General features: G+C 44.7%; 2 protein-coding genes across 2 annotated transcripts in view; both read left to right on the top strand.

The window, feature by feature from the left end:
- LOC121716106 (chemokine-like receptor 1) overlaps positions 1 to 20,865 on the top strand; it is a 965,204-nt gene that overhangs the window by 814,707 nt on the left and 129,632 nt on the right. The window lies entirely within an intron of this gene.
- aplnra (apelin receptor a) lies at positions 1,470 to 2,910 on the top strand. The gene has a single exon (XM_042102299.1). It carries the CDS (start codon positions 1,737 to 1,739, stop codon positions 2,817 to 2,819), a length of 1,083 nt encoding a protein of 360 aa, XP_041958233.1. The 5' UTR covers positions 1,470 to 1,736; the 3' UTR covers positions 2,820 to 2,910.

Raw genomic sequence — 20,865 nt, 5'->3', positions numbered from 1 at the left:
TGTGTGAGCCTGTACACGGTGTGTGTGTGTGAGAGCCTGTCTGTCTATGTGTACCAACTATCTGGATGTATGAAACAATAGCGTCTAAACGTATGATTCCATAGTTGTTTCTCCACTCATAGATGGGGGGTAAAATATTGTGGTTGGAAATTTGCAACGAAATGTCAGCAAGTCTCAGCACTTCAGAGGTGTTCAAGACGCCAGATACTGCAGATTGTTTTCCGTTTTGGACAGCCACCCCCAAGTATCACAAACGGGGCGTTACATGTGAACGACAGGTCGTTGTCGCGAGCGGTTTATGGGCGAATGCGCGGTTTCCTTCTGTAGGTGTTTGTTTTGCGTGTTTGGCCAGTTTATTATCATGTAGATTAATCCGCGATGTGAGAATTAAATTCGCACATCCTTTGAGCCGCATGTTGACTACTCAATCAACGAGTCAGTGGGATTGTTGACGTTGCCCTCCTCGTGTGTTCTAATGATACAATGTTTGAAGTTCCATTTGATTCGTTTAACTAATCATCCGATGGAATTGAACTAATTTGCCTTATTTATGACCAGGCTACCTAAATAAAATACCAATAAAAACAGTACAATGTTTATAAATCAGAAAATAACTAGTGAACTATTTTGGTGGTTATAAGGAAAGACAGGGCAATGCTTGCATTAAAATCATGTCGCGGTTGTGGAAGTGGGCTATTTGAAGTCACTACCTAACACCCACGCGTAATGTTTGAGTGCCAAAGCTCATTTGAAATCACAAAGCTCGACACTTAACACCGCGCCTTCAACGTTACCATTTCGACCCAAACTTTTAGCGCCTCTGCAGAGAAATGCAGTAGGCTACCTGTCCGGACTTGTTATCACCTGCGGGTCTAGACGATGATGTGACTTTTAAGTCACTTATGTTCATTATTTGACTGCTACCGAGGGGTACACTGAAAGACAGGTTCAGGAGTGAAACGCCCGGGGTTATTCCAAACGCGCTCGCACTAACTCAGACACAGCCTCTCGGCAGAGCCTTCGCGTTTTCTGCAAATACAAATCACAAGGCTTATAGACCATACGAGCAGGGTGTTAAAAACATGTAGAAGAATGCGGACTGCTGTCCTCGCTGCTCTCCGTCTAACCATCCAAACGACCCTATTGGTAATGATTTCAGTTCCCACTAGCAGTGGTTTACGCTGCTGCTCTGCCGCCGCAGTTGAAACCTTAATCTCCCTTGAAAGACTCAAAGGCCATTACTTTTTCATTAAGAAACACAACACTGTTAAGTCATTCGGTGTTGACTCTCCACGCGCAGCCGGAGTCCAGTGCGGGTGGGAGTCGAGAAGAGGGGTGGGGATCAGAGCGAGGAGGAGGGGGGCTGTTTTCGGGGGGGGTTCGGCTCGGGGAACGTAGGGAGGGGGTGTGAGACACCGAGTTTAAAAGGCCAGGCGAGGGTCTGCCCCCCTCACACACACAGACGCGCTTTCTCTGACTGGCTGTGCGCGACACCACCGAACTTCTACGTCCACTTCTGCTGCCGCACGGAGCGGATCCCGCTGAGAAATCGGAGCTGATCAGAACGAAGCGAAGCGATTCTCTTCCTCGCAGCGTGCATGGAAACCCATCTGGACTGAGGGGGAAAAAACTTGTGCTGCGCGCGCGGGCTTTGTGGATTTACGTGCTCAGATCTTTTGAAGGAAAAAAAGACTTTAGAAATTACTGACTGAAACAATTCCGAACTCGCCCGCGACATGGAGCCCACTGTGGAATACCCCGACAGCTATGACTACTATGATGACAACGAGACGGCGTGCGACTTCTCCGAGTGGGAGCCGTCCTACTCGCTCATCCCGGTGCTGTACATGCTCATATTCATCCTCGGGCTCTCGGGCAACGGCTTGGTGATCTTCACCGTGTGGCGAGCCAAAGCTAAGCGTCGCGCGGCCGACGTGTACATCTGCAACTTGGCTCTCGCGGACCTGACGTTCGTGATCACGCTCCCGCTGTGGGCAGTTTACACGGCGCTGGGCTACCACTGGCCGTTCGGCGTGGCCCTGTGCAAGATCAGCAGCTACGTGGTGCTGGTCAACATGTACGCCAGCGTGTTCTGCCTGACCTGCCTGAGCTTTGACCGTTACCTGGCCATCGTGCACTCGCTGTCCAGCGGGCACCTGCGCTCTCGGGACACCATCGTGGCGTCGCTGGGCGGCATCTGGCTGCTCTCTGGCATGCTGGCACTGCCCACGTTACTGTTCCGTACCACGCTGGACGACGAGGCGAGCAACCGGACCACCTGCGCCATGGACTTCAGCCTGGTGGCGCCCAACCAGCGGCACGAGTCCCTGTGGATCGCCGGGCTCAGCCTGTCGTCCTCCGCGCTGGGCTTCCTGCTGCCCTTTCTGGCCATGACGGTGTTCTACGTCTTCATCGGCTGCACGGTGACGCGGCACTTCAGCCAGCTGCGCAAGGAGGACCAGAAGAAGCGGCGCCTGCTCAAGATCATCACCACGCTGGTCGTGGTGTTCGCGCTCTGCTGGACGCCCTTCCACGTGCTGAAGAGCATGGACGCTCTGTCCTACCTGGACCTGGCCCCAACGTCCTGCTCCTTCCTCCACTTCCTGCTGCTGGCGCACCCCTACGCCACCTGCCTGGCCTACGTCAACAGCTGCCTCAACCCCTTCCTCTACGCCTTCTTCGACCTGCGCTTCCGCTCCCAGTGCCTCTGCCTGCTCAGCCTCAAGAAGGCCGTGCACGGACACATGAGCTCCGTCAGCTCCACCCTCAGCGCACAGACACAGAAGAGCGAGGTGCAGTCGCTCGCCACCAAGGTGTGAAGAGGGGAGGAGGAGAGAGGAGGAGGAGGAGGAGGAGAGGAAGAGAGGAGGAGAGGAGGAGAGGAGGAGAGGAGGAGAGGAGGAGAGGAAGAGAGGAGAGGAAGAGAGGAGAGGAGAGAGGAGAGGAGGAGGAGAGAGGAGGAGAGGAGGAGGAGAGGAGAGGAGAGAGGAGGAGAGAGGAGGAGAGAGGAGAGGAAGAGAAGAGAGGAAGAGAGGAGAGAGGAGAGGAGAGGAGAGGAGACCGATAAGTGGACGGTTGGCGGCTGGCTCCGTTTCAATGGTCTGCTTTAGGTTGGAGTGGTGTGTGTGTGTGTGTGTGTGTGAGAGAAAAGGGAGGGGGCTGTGTGGGAGAGGCAGACTGTGTTTTGTTAGTGTGTGCGTGTGTATTTGTGCGTGAAAGGTAGACAATGGAAGAAGTTGAAGTCAGGGACTCTGTGTGTGTGTGTGTGTCTCTGTCTGTGTGTGCTTTAATGAGCTTCAATGAGCTTGAATGGACTCATGAAATACATGTGTATATATCTATATAAAACAACCCCACTGTCCATTTGCATGTGTGTGTGTGTGTGTGTGTGCGTGTGTGCATGCGCGTGTGTGAGTGCGAGTGTGAATGTGTGTGTGAGTGTGAGTGTGTGTGTGAATGAATGTGTGTGTGTGTGTGAATGTGTGTGTGTGTCCTGCAACTTGGGAGTCAGGTGCTGCTCAATATTCAAGCTACTCATGCATCAAAACATGCCTCTATACTCATGTGTGTGTGTGTGTGTGTGTGTGTGTGTGTGTGAGTGACCTTAGTCACACACTGGAAATGTGATTGCATTTCCCGCATGTTTACACTGGTGAGCAGGAGATCAAATTGTACAGTATTTTCCTACGCATCTGTGCTCTAGCGCAAAACACACACACACACACACACACACACACACACACACACACACACACACACCTACGCATCTGTGCTCTCGTGCATTCTTATGCATCTAATATGTGTTTGTGTGTGTGTGTTTATGTGTGTGTGCGTGCATGTGTATCTTATGTATTATATGTTCCTATCTGTAGCACTTCAATGAAGATGAAAATGTTGAAATGTATATATCCTGCATTCAGTGTGTGTGTGTGTGTGTGTGTGTGTGTGTGTGTGTGGTAAAGGTGTTGAGGCTTAATTGGGTAGTTTTAAAGGGTAGACAGTGGAACAGATGGCAGCTGACAAATGTTGAGTTGGGGGGGGGGGGCATTGTGGGGGCAAATGGGGGGGGGGGGGGTGTCATGATGTTTTATTTTTGAAATGTCTGTAACTAAATACTGCATTAAAAATAAAGATATGTTTTATAAAATGATATGAGGTGTAGTGTCCTGCATTAAAGATAAAATATAAGTTTTATAAAATGATATGAGGTATGGTGTAACTCATTAAAATGATTTGTTTGTTTGTGCTTGTAAGAAACAAAACATGTTTTGAAATGTAGTCTATACATATAAAAACTCCACTGTACAATAGAGACAGTAGGAGATAAACATGATACTAAAATACTAAATATACTATATAAACTAAATATAAGATAAATATAAGATATTGAAATATATGCCCACACACACACACACACATGCACACAACTTTTGAACTATATGCCCACACACACACATGCACACAACTTATAAATATATGCCCAGTCAAATAGAATGTTTATCATTGTCAACCCAGACGCCTACAATCTAGTCAAGCAGAGAATATTTCACAGGAGATACACACACACACACCTACTCAGTCTTAGAGTATACTGTATGCTTCATCATAAACTGATAACAAATGGTAAGCCCCCTAACCAGTCCAACAGGAGAGCTGGATCTAGCGCTACCTGCTGGTCCAGCCCCCCCACACACACACACACACACAATACATTTACTCTGAATGACAGTAATTCAAGAAGACTGATGCTCACTGGACACACTTTGATTTGACAGACACAAGCTTGGGTGCTGATTATTGCTGTGTGTGTGTGTGTGTGTGTGTTGTGTGTGTTCCCTACTGGTCAATATTTGGTCAAGGATCGAGGAGAGAAGCCGTTGAAGACGTTAATGTGGGACAGGGGGAGGGGTGTTGAGTAAGAGATGCTCTCTCTCTCTCATACACACACACACACACACTGAGACACGCCTTCACACACACACACACACACACACACACACACACACACTGAGAGACGCTCTCTGATAACACCAGTAGGCTCGTTAGCCTCCAGTGCAGATCAAAGTGAATGAAGTCTCTTGTGTGGTGTGTGTGTGACCAAGTGTCACCACCTCCATTAAGAGAGAGAGGCGGAGAGAGAGAGAGGGAGGATGAGAGAGAGAGAGAGAGAGAAAGTGTGAGAGAGAGAGAGAGAGAGAGAGAGAGAGAGAGAGAGAGAGAGAGTGAGAGAGAGGAAGAGAGAGAGAGAGAGAGGGTGAGGGAGAGAGAGGGAGTGAGAGAGAGAGAGGAAGAGAGAGGGAGTGAGAGAGAGGAAGAGAGAGAGAGAGAGAGAGAGGAAGAGAGAGAGAGAGAGGGTGAGGTGGAGAGAGAAGGAGTGAGAGAGAGGAAGAGAGAGAGAGAGAGAGAGAGAGGGTGAGGGACAGGGAGAGACAGAGGGAGATGAAGCACAAGAGACACAGACAGGCAAACAGAGGAAGGATGACATCACAGTGTTCCACTCGCTTTGCTGCAGCACATAGTGAATTACCTGCTAAACTAACTATTCAACAGAGAGCCGCTAGGCTACAATGCTAAACTAACTATTCAACAGAGAGCCTCTAGGCTACAATGCTAAACTAACTATTCAACAGAGAGCCTCTAGGCTACAACAGAGAGCCTCTAGGCTACAATGCTAAACTAACTATTCAACAGAGAGTCTGTAGGCTACAATGCAAAAGTAACTATTCAACAGAGAGCCTGTAGGCTACAATGCAAAAGTAACTATTCAACAGAGAGCCTCTAGGCTACAATGCTAAAGTAACTATTCAACAGAGAGCCTCTAGGCTACAATGCTAAAGTAACTATTCAACAGAGAGCCTCTAGGCTATAATGCAAAAGTAACTATTCAACAGAGAGCCTGTAGGCTACAATGCATTTGGACCAACTTTAGAAATTATAAAAACAGTACACAATTGTATGCAAGCAACTTAATGGATTTGTGAAAGCATTTCCTTATTATTCAAAGGAATTAACTCATTGAGTGCCAAAAACGTAATATTACATTTTTAGCTTTTTTTTAATTACGAAACTAGACACTCCAACACACCTTATATGTGATTTTGGGAACTCTGTGATGAATGGAAATTAAATATATGACGATCGAAAACTCATGAAAACGCACAATCTGGACATTTTATCTGGACATTTTATCATAACTCGGTTGCCGCTTTGAGTCGAATCAGTGACGCATGCACGTCAGCTCAAAACCAGGCCATTTTCGTGGGTCTATCACTAGGTGGCAGTCTCACCAGGTCACTTCCCGGAAACTTTACAGGCAACACTTCATATTTCACGAAAGACGTTATATCTCCATTTCTAGAAAAAAACAGCGATTTTGAAGAAAACTAGCCACTGTTTAGCTTGCGATTTCTCAGGAACAGAAGTGTGTAGAAATACATGGTTTGCACCCACTGACAGCTTAAAGTCTCACCTTTCAAACGAGCCATTGTATGTGTTCATAGCTATAACACAGAATATGCTGTGGCTGTACAAAAATCATCAACAATGGTCTAGATTGCTGGCACTCTAGGACAAAGCTTCCGAAAACAGCTTGGCATTCAATGAGTTAAAATAGCTTTTATGATGTGTACAAGTTAATAGATGATGTCGAGGTTTTGAGAATTATAATTCTGATCTGAGAAATGCACCAGATAGATAGATAGATAGATAGATAGATAGATAGATAGATACTTTATTGATCCCCAAGGGGAAATTCAAAAGCAACTGAGAACAACCGTAATAACAGTTAAGGGAAAAACACATGAAAGACAGACAAACTTATGTACCTGTTCTACTGAGTAATATCTTCCCACGTCTTAGAAATAGTTATTACTCCAGGTCTTCACTTGAACTGTTAGTCATGATGATAAAGCTTGAATTTGAATTTGCACTTGAACAACTTACAGCACGAGCGTTCTACAGTAACTACGGTTACAGTAAACTGTCTACAGGATCATCAAACAGACAGCACGAGCATTCTACAGTAACTGCACGAGCATTCTACAGTAACTACATGAGCATTCTACAGTAACTACGGTTACAGTAAACGGTCTGCGACTACAGGATCATCAAACAGATAGCACAAGCATTCTACAGTAACCACGGTTACAGTAAACAGGCTACAGGATCATCAAACAGACAGTATGAACATTCTACAGTAACAACGGTTACAGTAAACGGTCTGCGACTACAGGATCATCAAACAGACAGTATGAGCATTCTACAGTCACTACGGTTACAGTAAACGGGCTACATGATCATCAAACAGACAGTAGGAGCATTCTACAGTAACGACGGTTACAGTAAACGGGCTACAGGATCATCAAACTGACAGCATGGCACAAACGGACAAAAGCGCTGGCTGAAGTAGAAACTGTGAAAAAGAGGCAAAAACATATGAGATGAGGTCTGACGTTAGCCAGGCTAGTCGTTTACTGTAGCGGACGCATACACATATGAACAACATATGAATCTCGACCAGACGTCAGATGTCAGAATGCTATTGTTCAGGTTACAAAGAAAAATCAAGTGAATGTTTCACAGGTCAGTGCATTGTGTGTGTGTGTGTGTATGTATGTGCGTGTGTGTGAGAGCGTCTCTCAGTGTGTGTGTGTGTGTGGTGTGTGTGCGCGTGAGTGTGAGAGTGTGTGTGTGTGTGTGTGTGCGCGCATGTGTGTGTGTGTGTGCGCGCATGTGTGTGTGTGTGTGTGCGCGCATGTGTGTGTGTGTGTGTGTATGTGCGCGTGTGCGCGTGTGTGCGTGTGTGTGTGTGTGTGTGTGTGTGTGTGTGTATGTGCGCGTGTGTGTGTGTGTTGGACCTGAAAACAGACAGAGTGGTGGAGAGATGTGAGAAGAGGCTAATCTCATTAGCGCGCTAATCCGTCTATGAGGTAATGCTGAAGCACACACACACACACACACACACACAGCAAAGCAAAACAATGTGAAACAAAAACAAAATGAGAAACAGAACTCCCATCAAGACCACACACACACACAGACACACACACACACACACATCTGGGACCTGATGTTTACATCCAACTCCTGACATCAAAAATGCAAAATTGGTTGGTCACTATCAGTAGCTCTTGTCTCTCAAGGTCAGACATTTCTCTATGAGCTGTGTGTGTGTGTGTGTGTGTGTGTGTGTGTGTGTGTGTGTGTGTACTCTAGCGAACATAAATTGGTCCAGACAGCTTGTTGTTTGATGAGGTCGCGTTGGGAGAATTCAGCCAGAATACCAGCTGACCACTGAGGGATATAGAGTGCCCACACACACACACACACACACACACACACACACACACGAACACACACATATTTACACATGTACTTAAAACACACACACACACACTGAAATGGGTAGCTAGTTTTGATTAATAAAATAATATAACACATAGTTCTGTCATGTCAAAGGTTTTTTTCACACACACGTGTGTGCATATGTGTGTGTGTGTGTGTGTGTGTGTGTGCGCATGTGTGTGTGTGCATGTGCTTGTCAGTGTGTGTGTGTGTGTGTGCGCATGTGCATGTCTGCATGTGTGTGAGTGCATGTCTGCATGTGTGTGAGTGCATGTGCGTGCATGTGCATGTCTGCATGTGTGCGAGTGCATGTGCGTGTCTGGGTGTGTGTGTGCGTGTGTGTGTGCGTGCGCGTGTCTGCGTGTGCGTGTGTGTCTGCGTGTGCGTGTGTGCGTCTGCGTCTGCGTGTGTCTGCGTGTGTGTGTGTCTCTGCGTGTGTGTGCGTGTGCGTGTGTGCGTATGTGTGTGTGTGTGTGTCTGTGCGTGCGTCTGTTATGTATTCCTCAGCTGCCATCCCTCATCAGGAGAGAAAGACCAGCAGCACATACCCTCTATCATCACTGCCACACACACATATATACACACACACACACACACACACACACACACAGGTGCCCATCCAGTGATATGTGTTGATCCACCACACCCAAAAGTGGTATGTGGGAAGCACCTCTCTCACACACACACAGAAATGGTTCAGCTGGACACTTTTCGTCTACAAGATATCAGGGTGGTTAGTATTTAGGATGCCAGTGCATCAGAGGTGTGTGTGTGTGTGTGTGTGAGAGTGAGTGAGTGAGTGAGTGAGAGAGAGAGAGTGTGTGTGAGTGTGAGTGAGAGTGAGTGAGAGAGAGAGAGAGAGAGAGAGAGTGTGTGTGTGTGTGTGTGCATGCATCCATGTATATATGTATGTCTGTGTGTGTGTGTGTGTGTGTGTGTGTGTGTGTGTGTGTGTGTATGTGTGTATGTGTGTGATATCTATGTCTGTATATGAACATATATAAAAATGGAAAGAGCAGAGACATATGGAGCAGATATGAAAGTGAGAGAGGGAGAGAGAGGGAGAGAGGAGGGAGGAGAAAGAGGGGGAGAGAGAGAGGGAGAGAGAGAGAGGGAGAGGGAAAGAGAGGAAGAGAATGAGAGAGGGAGAGAGGAGAGAAAGGGAGGCAGTAGACAGAGACGTCTGCCTTCGTGACAGGAAACTCAATCTGTCTGTGGGATTAGGGGACTGACCAACAAACCCCACACACACACACACACACACACAAATGATCCCTGTCATGTGTGTGTCATGTGTCCAACGTGCATTAGTATTACTTTTACTTCGCACATACACCACTTTTGTCTTGCACGTCCATTTAAAATGCACACACACACACACACAGCCTTCTTCACACACACACACACCAATTTTACTTTGCACTAAGGCCAACTGTTTTACCCTTTGAAAATTGTAATGATGTGAACGATAAATGTGTGTGTGCAAGGAGGAAAGTAGTGTGTGTGTGTGAGGTAACATTTGCAGAGCATTGCTATTGGCTGGCCCGTCCAGCTAGGCCCGCCCAGCTTTTCCAACGGACCACCAGGAGCGCAGAGAACACTGTGACGTCATTTGGATGATATAGCTAATATTCATATTTTCTCATGGTTGTATTGATATCAAGTGTCCTCACTGCCCTGGACTAAACGTGTTGGACATTGTACTGAACAGGAGGTAATATGAATGGCAGGAAATGAGCCTAGCCTACTGTCAACATTTTGCTAAGAGGTAAACCCAACTGTTATCATTTAGCAAAATCGATAAGAAAATCATGCATTTCCGTTATATTATTCTCTGTTTTTATTTGGAGTTCTTCCTACTCTCAGTATTTGCTAACGAAGAGGAAATTAGACCGTTTTTTAACGATGCTCTTCGTACTCTGGAATTACAGAGGGAAGCTCTAGATGGTATAAGTCAAGATCGGCTACACAGAGAACTCGACTATCATGCAAGAACGGTTTCTGCTTTTCTGTCTATTCCTAGCTTTGTAGACGAGCCATTGAACAGAGATTGTGTACGCTCATTACAGGAACTTTACGAATGTTTACGCTCATTCCAGGAACTTTACGAATGGAGACAACATACAGGCTTTATTAAAAGGATATAAACGTGGGGACTCGCAAGCAGTTAATTAAAGGTTGTATCAGCGATAGCGGGGATACGTCACTTCTGTTGATGTTCAAACAAAACAGAGAGCTAGCTCACTACTTCCTCCCGTGCAATTAAAACTCTCCTAAACGCGCATCTCGTCGGTTATTGGTTGAAACACTTTGTTTTGCTTTTGAGGGGTTGTCAACCCTTGTTGATAGCAATTGTTTTTGTGTACAGATCTCGGAGCCTAGGCTGCCTACAGAGACACGTTTTTTTGACGGCCGGCTTATGGGGCAGGCAGCTAGTGGATCGTCAGGAAAGATTAGATGAATGTGATCATTTATGTTTAGGGCTTTTTTTGGGCCTGAAATCGCTGATACAACCTTTAACTATTGGGGGGCATTTTTTATGATTCCCTAAACCACATTCATTCGCACATAGAGATTTTTTCTTAGATAGATAGATACTTTATTGATCCCTAGGGGAAATTCAAGACACTGAATATATGCTAATCGAACGCATATAAATGTCGAATTGTGAACAAATACTATGTGGTTCAGCTGCTAACAGGTGCAGATGTACGCAGCGTTGTCCCGCGCAGTTAAGCCCTGCAAGCCCTAGTTTAACCGGCCCCAGCTGACCACTGCACATGGTGTACAAAGATACAAAATGGACGATTTACTTTTCTTCTTAGTTGAACTGGCCCAGTTCCCAAAGGTCCTCCTAGTTTCATATCGCATGTTTCTAGGCACGCTAGCCACACTAGCTGTACTAGCTACTGTACTGCTGCCTCTTCTGAATAGGGTGTGCGCTTCTTGCTCTGCGTTACCGCTGGTGTGACAGACGATGAGATAAGAGATGAAAGTCTCTGTGGCGATGCGTTGCCATGATATTGTTAATCAGTAAGACAGCCTGATTCAACGCATCCTCAGTGGTCCTCAGGGGCGACGCATCCTCAGGGGTCCTCAGTGGCGACGCATCCTCATTGCTGCCATTTCACAGTCCGCTCTGCACGCAATCTACAGGTGGTCGAGACTCGGGAGCCGTTGGAAAAGCTGGACGGGCCAGCCAATAGCAATGCTCTGCAAATGTTACCTCACACACACTACTTTCCTCCTTGCACACACACATTTATTGTTTGTGCGTGTGTGCGTGTATGTATGAGCATGTGGGTTTGTGTGTGTGTACTGAATATGTGTGTGTGTGTGTGTGTGTATACATATTGTGTGTGTGTGTGTGTGTGTGTGTGTGTGTATATATACATATTGTGTGTGTGTGTGTGTGTGTGTGTGTGTGTGTGTGTGTGTGTGTGTGTATGTGGACAGGCATATCTATATCTGTTTCAGTACATGTGAGGATGTGTGGCTGTATTTCTCCATTACTGTATGCCTTTACTCTAGTAGTTGTAATTCCTACAAGATATGTGCACATAAACAAATTTGCACTGATACAGACACACACACAGAGACAGAGACACATACACACACACACAATGACACACACGTACACACACACACAATGACACACACATACACACACACACACAGACAGACACACACACACACACACAGACAGACACACACACACACAATGACACACACATACACATACACGCACAGACAGATACACACACACAATGACACACACACACAATGACACACACACACAATGACACACACAGACAGACACACACACACAAACAATGACACACACACACTTGAACTCCACGTGGACCTGCAGGTCTGCCCCATGTGCTGCCTGAGCTGCCCAGTTGCTCTACCCACCAAATCACATTTTCCAGAACATGTGAAGGTAGCTGCTATATGCCGTGAAACGAGAACATGTGAAGGTATGGTTCCTGTGTGTGTCTGTGTGTTAGGAAATGAAATAAGTGAATATGCTCACGTTTCAGCCCCTAAATCACCACTGGGGCCCCACCGATCCCTATGGAGTAGTTCTCTCTCTCTCTCTCTCTCTCTCTCTCTCTCTCTCTCTCTCTCTCTCTCTCTCTCTCTCTCTCTCTCTCACACTCACACCACAGAGCCAAATTCAATGCCTGTCTTTCAGCAGGCTACATTGAACTGGTCTGATTACTTCAGTTACTGTATAGTTCCTGTGTGTGTGTTACTGTATGGTTCCTGTGTGTGTGTTACTGTATGGTTCCTGTGTGTGTGTGTGTTACTGTATGGTTCCTGTGTGTGTGTGTGTGTTACTGCATAGTTACTGTAAGGCCACTTCCTGCACAGGGCAGACACAGTGTGTGTGTGTATGAGTGTATCTGTGTGTAAATAGTTCAATGAGCGAGTGTGTGTGTGTATGAGTTTATCAAAGAGTTCAGTGTGTGTTGCACACACACAATATGTATACACACACACACAATATGTACACACACACAATATGTATACACACACACACACACACACAATATGTACACACACAATATGTACACACACACACACACACACACACACACACACACACAATATGTACACACACTCACTCACACACTAATCCTCTTATTTCTGCAGCACAAACATTGGCTTCATAACATATGGCCACTCTGAGGCACCAACTTGTAAACATGTACATGTGTGTGTGTGTGTGTGTTTATGTGTGTGTGTGTGTGTGTCTGTATGTGTGTGTGTGTACACACACCCTCTATTGAGATGGGCACACACACCCCCTCTATTGAGACGGGCGTGCTTCTATGCCACTGGGGTGTGTCAGATAGAGCACTTGTACTGGGACAGCAAGTTGAAGAGGTTGGACCTGTCGCTCTGTGTGTGTGTGTGTGTGTGTGTGTGTGTGTGTGTGTGTGTGTGAGAGATCACACACAGTGATGAGTCTCAAGACTGACCTAAAGGTTGTCATTACAGACCTACTGATCTCCACATTTACATCTCAATAGAGCCAGTCATCAACACAATACACACTCACACCCCAAACACACACACACACACACACAGTTTCCCTTTGCTGACAAAACTATTGATTAAACAAAAAACCTAAATATGAGGTCGTAAGGTTAGACTTTGTTGATTTGTGTGTGTGTGTGTGTGTGTGTGTGTGTGTGTGTGTGTGTGTGTGTTTTGGGAAACTGTGCAAACAGCAATATTTATATTCACTGGCAATTAAGCACTCCAGAAAAAAGGGCACTTTCTCTCCTTAAAGAAATAAAAGCCTTTAATGTCTATGTGTACACACACTGCTCCCTTTACTGACCCTGGGTCAGTTTTAATGCACACGCCTGCTGTCTGTACTGCTGTCTGTACTGCTGTCTATACTGGGTCAGTTTTAATGCACACGTCTGCTGTCTGCACTGCTGTCAGTACTGCGGTCTATACTGGGTCAGTTTTAATGCACACGCTGATCTCTGCACACACACACACACACTCTCCTCACAGTGTCTGGGTGCACGCTGTGCACGCTGAACACACACACACACACACACACACACACTCCTCACGGTGTCTGGGTGCACGCTGAACACACACACACACACACATTCAAACTCCTCACGGTGTCCATGCTAAGACTCCCCCCGCAGAGCCATGCATGTGTGTGTGTTCTTGAGCACATATAACATACTGACATGGGTGTGGGTCTCAGTGGCCACATAACGCAAATATGATGTTTTATTTATGTATGGTACGATGATGTATACAGCAATGAACCTGCTGGAGAGACAGAAGATGCAAGTGTAGACCTGGCTGGAGTTGACACTGGGTAAGACACTTATAAAGTATATTGCCTATGTCCATCTTGCAAAATATCACACAGCTGCTACATAAGACATAGGCTATGTGTAGCAGCAAATTCACTGTAGTAGGTTACATGGTTGGTGTGTATATATATATATATATATATATATATATATATATATATATATATATATATATATATATATACACACACACATATATACAACTTACGTGACACACATGCAGTTGGAACTGATTGTTTTTGATTTGTCATTATTATTATTTTTTTTTTCCTTGCGTTATTATTATTATTTTCCTTGCACATTAAAAGGGGACACCAGGCAATGTTTTCGTGTTAATTAATCATCTTCGTAAGTCGGTATATGGTTAAATGACTCATTACGGGGCGAATGAAGACTCTCTTGCCCGCCCCTACTGCCTGTAGGAAGAATATCCCGCTTGCAAGTTCGGTGTATCGTACCCGCCGACCTTCAGTCTCACAAAGTCTCAGACATCACGAGAAGCCGGATCAGTTTACAGCACAGAGGCAGGCTAACGAAACGCTAGCGATTGTTGCAAACGTGTGTATAATGGCAGAGCCGGCGAAGAAGCAGCGAAAACCCTTGACGGAAGATGCAAAGAAAAGGAAAAGAGCTTCAGACCGAGCGAGGGGGAGTTTCGTAGAGAAAAAGCATCAGGCTTGCCTGGTGTCCCTTTAATATTGTGCTGATCTCTATTGTACAGTAAAAATAAAAGGCGTCGATTTTCTGTTTTCTTCTATATTTTCTATAGGACTACGAGACCCTGAGAGCCTTCAGCCAACGCCAGAGGGCACGTTTTGTTTTGATCTGCATCTCTTAGGCATGGAGTGATGTCATGACATTTCACATTCTTAACTGGAAAGGAAAGAAACTCAATAGATTCTAAAGCAGCACAATGTAGTTATTTTACTTGTAATGCATTTAAACTTGGGCTTTACAAATGTTGATGCTACATTAGCTTACAACATGGACATCAATAAGGTGAATACAGCATCTACAGATGAAGAAATACATTTTTAATGATAAAGTTCATGTACATAACAATGGGGCTGTGGCCAGTGGTGGAATGTAACGAAGTACAAATACTTCGTAACTGTACTTAAGTAAATTTTCCACGTATTTGTACTTTACTTAAGTAAAATTTATAGCGCATACTTTTGACTTTTACTTCGTTACATTTTACAGCAATTATCTGTACTTTTACTCCGCTACATTTCTACAACACCATCGTTCCTTTTTACGATACATTTTATGATCAGTTTTTTTTTCTCTCTGACAAACACGTTTGTTTTACCAGGGGGCGGGGTTGCTACCAAAGATTCTGGAGCGCTACGTGCATTCTTAGAAACATAAGCTTCTAGTCTAGACCAGGCAAAGCGTGAGCAGAGAGGGTTCAAGCGGAGCTAGTAATCAAGGATCTTTGGCGTGAGCTTGTAGCCATCTGCATTCGGTAGGCTATATTCACCAGACCCATGGCTACACTGTACATGCAACCGTGTTCTGTGCCTTTCCCTGTCTGTTATCTGCAGCGTTAGGGCCTCCTCTCCGATGAGATTGCTATCTGCGGATCAGCGAAGTTACAGGCTATGCCCATGCTTCTGTCACACGTCTGATCATTTGCGGCACAAATGAATGGTAGACTATTAATGAACCGGTGGCCGGAAAAAACATTTTCCAGATTAGGAAATATTCTTTAATTGTGTGTGATTAAATAAAGATCCATAGCCTACAATTAGGGGGTAGTAACGTGAGCGCTCATTCAATGTCTATGCGTCTGCGCAAGTGAAACTGAACTTAAATCATAAAGACACCTTTCTCAGCAACTTTTCTGTTCAATCAGCATAATTGGCATTACGATCCACCCGACGTTTCCCTTGTCTACCCCGTTAAACTTCAGGCTCTCGTGTTTTGCTGAATGATATTACTCAGCAGATCACCCTAGTAGATAACCAGAATTACAGTCTCTAGAATTGTAGGTCAGAATGTAAACTGGGCCACAGATGGTAAGCACAATTGCATTAACTCAAAACTATCTAGTCGAGTATAACCCAAAACTAGCTTAATTAAAATGCCACAGCCCATACTGATTTTTCCTTTTAGAATATATATATTAAGAGAATAAATCATTATGCAAATACTTTTACTTTTAATACTTAAAGTACATTTAAAAACAGGTACTTTTTACTTTTACTTAAGTAGGGTTGTCATTGTGGTACTTTTACTTTTACTAAAGTAAATATTTCTCTGTGTATTTGTACTTTTACTTAAGTACTGAGTTTCAGTACTTCCTCCACCACTGCCTGTGGCCACTTAATGGCCTAATTCTCGAGAAGGGATGTGCCAAGTTTAGGGTAAGGAGGTTTTACTTTTGGTTAGGGGGACTGATTTGTTCCTAATTTAGAGTAATGAGCAAGAATATACAGGAGGCCAACACGGTGGGAGCAGTGGCCGAGACCTGCTTCACTGGCACAGCTGCTTTGCTGAATCTGCTGATCAATTCAACCTGAAAAAAGATAATATATTTAAAACTTGTTCATGGCTAAGTCTTTATGTAAAACCTGTTGTTACTCGGACAACACAAATTGTTAAGTTCATCTAGGGAAAAAATATATCGTATGCTAATGTGACATCATTAGCCTGTACCCTGTAAGCTGGCTCATTTTTAAACATGCTGGGGTATGCCTTCGCCTTGACCCTGACAATATTGGCATTAGTCCCACCCTCCTCAACCCTGACTGAAAGCAGAACATAACTTTCATTAGTAGACAACTTTGCCTTTGTTAAATCACCGCGAAAATAAGCCTATAAGGAGATGAATTAAGCTACGACGTGGGTTGCACAAAAAACAAACTATAGGCCTGAGTAGCCTACTGTGATACAAGAAGTTTACATCTCGAATTCTTTTACTGTCGGCAGTTTAAGGCTAACGTTCACACTTACGTTAAATGTGACCTAAAACTCAAAATTCAATAGTATATCAACGTATGAAACGGTCCCACTGGCTACTATAATCAGGCTGGTTGATATAGCTTGCTGGTTTCAATGCGTATGAAACGGTCCCACTGGCTACTATAATCAGACTGGCTGATTGATATTGCTTGCTGGTTTAAATGCCTGAGTCTTGCTCTGGACAGAAATGATAGACAAGGCCGTGGTTAATACAGGTGAAGCTCTTCTTATGCATTATGGTGCATGTTGAACAGATGCACCTGTAGACCCCTCTTGAAAGACCCAAAACTATCACAGGAACAGAGAGCACTGGGCAACTCATTCCACCAACAAAGAACCACTGAGGAAGAACTATGTTAAGTGGCAACAAGGCACCACTGAGGAAGAACTATGTTAAGTGGCAACAAGGCACCACTGAGGAAGAACTATGTTAAGTGGCAAGGAACCACTGAGGAAGAACTATGTTAAGTGGCAACAAGGCACCACTGAGGAAGAACTATGTTAAGTGGCAAAGGAACCGCTTTGTTTATCAGTGGGAAATTATGTTTATCGGGCTTGATTGAAAAGATGACTATATTCAGAGACAAAGAGACTGATTTTATTGAGTATAAGTCTCATAATTATCTTTTTGGGGTTTTCCAAACAGTTAACTATTGAAAAGTCAACATTTTAGTAGTAAAAAAAAACACACACAACAAAACAAGAAAACAATTATTAGTGACAGAAGACAGAAAAAAAACTAGACAGAAAAGCGTACAAATATGCTTTGTGTTCTAGATGCAATAGACACATTCATGTGGTCATTTCAAATCAAACTTTGGACAAATTCTTGTGTGTGTGTGTGTGTGTGTGTGTCTTTTGTGTAAGTGGGGGGGGATGTCCTAGTTTTTATGAGATCAAAAAGGCAGGACATCACCCACTAAGACCAGTCACACCTGTCTTCAAGTGTGTGTGTGTATTTTCTACTTAAAGGGCATTATAGAATTAGGTATTCAGAGAGAATGTTCATGACCAGTTTTGATTGTTCAGGAGATTGGACTTTTATTGTGGTCAGATACAAAAGCCGGTTTCCTTCTCAGACTGGACCGTTAACACCACAGAAAACACACACACTCACTCTCTCTCTCACACACACACACACACACACACACACACACACACAGGGTGGGGCCACTGATTAGCCTGAGAATAGACGATACTTCCCCTCTATTGTTCTCCTAATGGATAAAACATCTACTGGACTCCACGCTGCTGAGTGGGTCATGATTTCCTCATCAAGTCAGTGTGTGTGTATCTGTGTGTGTGTGTGTGTGTGTGTGTGTGTGGAGACAGAGGGCCAGATGTACGTACATTTGCGAACGTAGCATTATCAGCGTCATGGACACACCGCAGATTGCGAACGCTGTCAGACCCAAGTTTCCGTCGTATTTATCACTTTCTCTGCCTTTCTCCGCCCATAAACGCAATTTACGAACGTCCACAACTGAATGGCAGAGCCTACATACAAGCGCAGTTGAATGAAGTTAGAATAGAATAGAATAGAATAGAATATACTTTATTGTCATGCCTGCATGAAAATTGTCTTTGGTCTCACTGATAGGAATAGTATAAAACACATAGGAAACATAGAGTAGACACATTCATTCCATTTCACACAGACATATATCCACAGGATGAACACAGCACATCACATGTATCCCCTCCCTCTAGCCCACACACACATGCATACACATCAGATACAAGGCACAAAGCACCAGTTCCAGCCCATTTGTAGTGCTCTTGGCTACACCTCCCTTCTGTCTAGCTTTTCCATTGTTTGTTGACCATGGAAATTGCATTAGGAATAAAAGAGTTTTTGTATATATGTCTCCTTGCCATGTGTGCTCTGTAGCGCCGCCCTAGGGGGAACAGCTCAAACTCAGAATGGAGGGGGTGTGTGTCATCATCTAGTATGTTCATGGCTTTTCTGTGTACTGCAGTGCTGTATAGATTATCTGGTGTTTTTTGAGGTCGCCCTATGATTTTCCCTGCCATTTTAACAAAAGTTAACAGATGACAACATTAAAAAGAATCAAACGTTTAGCGATCATGAAATAATACCATACATGATAAGATGTAAACAAGCAGGGAGATAATGAAGATCAGTAGTTCTACTCAAACTACTTGTGCACGTATATAGGCTATGGAAGATTGGTCAAATCTAGCAAGTAGGAAAGTTTAAGTGAATGACGTGAAAGTGAAAGCAAGACATGCGAAAGGCCAACGAAAGTTAAGGTTGCTTTTGGTGGTACAAATACTTTCACCACAAAAACTGGTGCTCTAAATAGCGATACTGTTGTCTTTGAAAGGTTCTCTTATTGACGCATTGAACTGCAATTTGGATTAACACCTGCTTTTACAAGGCGAAAGTATTTAGGCGCAGAATAGACGTGCGCTTTCAGGAGCAGTTTTTGTACATACCGCGGAATACATAATTAGGCCTCTTTACTCTTCCCCTCCCATCTTTTTACGCTAAACTCCCACTTTGCCCTGGATCCTCCCATGAATGCATATGCATGACATGAAACCCGCAATCTGCCACTTTCAGCTCCCGCAACAGGCAGTTTGCGCTTTTACATCATTGCGGCCTGTTTGTACATACCTCGCAATGATTTTACACGCACATTGCGAAACAAATACGCCTGAAGTGGGCACAAAAGCGTTAGTACATCTGGCCCAGAGAGAGAGAATAGGCAGTTGACTGGGCCCATCAGTACAGCTAGTGTTTGCTCAGATGCCTTTTGTTTTCCCAAATTAGACAGATTAGATGTCACAGGTATTAGATATGACCGATATCTGTTGTGTGTGTATCTATGTGCAGTGTTGTGCCTAGTTGTGATAGTTCATGAACTCGTTCATATTTTGAGTGAATGTGAACTGAACGTACTGCATTACTGCCTGATACGTTACTGTGAACTCGTTCATTCTGGTGTCTGTGAACGGCACGCTCTTTCAGTTTAACTCCGTTCAATAGGATGCCAGATTTCAGGTGAAAACGCGGCTAAAACACACACACACACACACACACACACACACACATTGACCTGAGGCCCAGTCAAGGCATACTTTGGGGTCATAGGGCCCACCTACATGAACCCCCCCCCCCCCATCAAATTATGATATCACAATTATTATTGTTATGCTATAATCCCTAAATAATTACACTAATTATTATTATTGTTATGCTATACGGTATTGTTACACATGCACTTCAAAGCAGTCAATGTTAGCAGTCAAAGTGCTAAGATTGTTCACAAAAGTTTGTGAAAACAGTAGAAGTATAAGTATACACACAGTGAGGTGAAGCACACACTAATCCTGGCGCAGTGAGCTGCCTGCAACAACAGCGGTGCTCGGGAAGCAGTGAGGGGTTAGGTGCCTTGCTCAAGCAGTGAGGGGTTAGGTGCCTTGCTCAAGGGCACTTCAGCCGTTCCTACTGGTCGGGGTTTCGAACCAGCAACCCTCCGGCTACATGTCCGAAGCGCTAACCAGTAGGCCACGGCTGCCCCCACAAATCCGAAGCGCTAACCAGTAGGCCACGGCTGCCCCCACAAATCTGAAGCCCTAACCAGTAGGCCACGGCTCCCCCATAATAACCAGTAGGCCACGGCTCCCCCATAATAACCAGTAGGCCACGGCTCCCCCATAATAACCAGTAGGC

The sequence above is a fragment of the Alosa sapidissima genome, chromosome 8, assembly GCF_018492685.1.
Source record: "Alosa sapidissima isolate fAloSap1 chromosome 8, fAloSap1.pri, whole genome shotgun sequence".
Lineage (NCBI taxonomy): Eukaryota > Metazoa > Chordata > Actinopteri > Clupeiformes > Clupeidae > Alosa > Alosa sapidissima.
The sequence above is the reverse complement of the archived record's forward strand: the minus strand, read 5'-3'. Positions and strand labels throughout refer to the sequence as shown.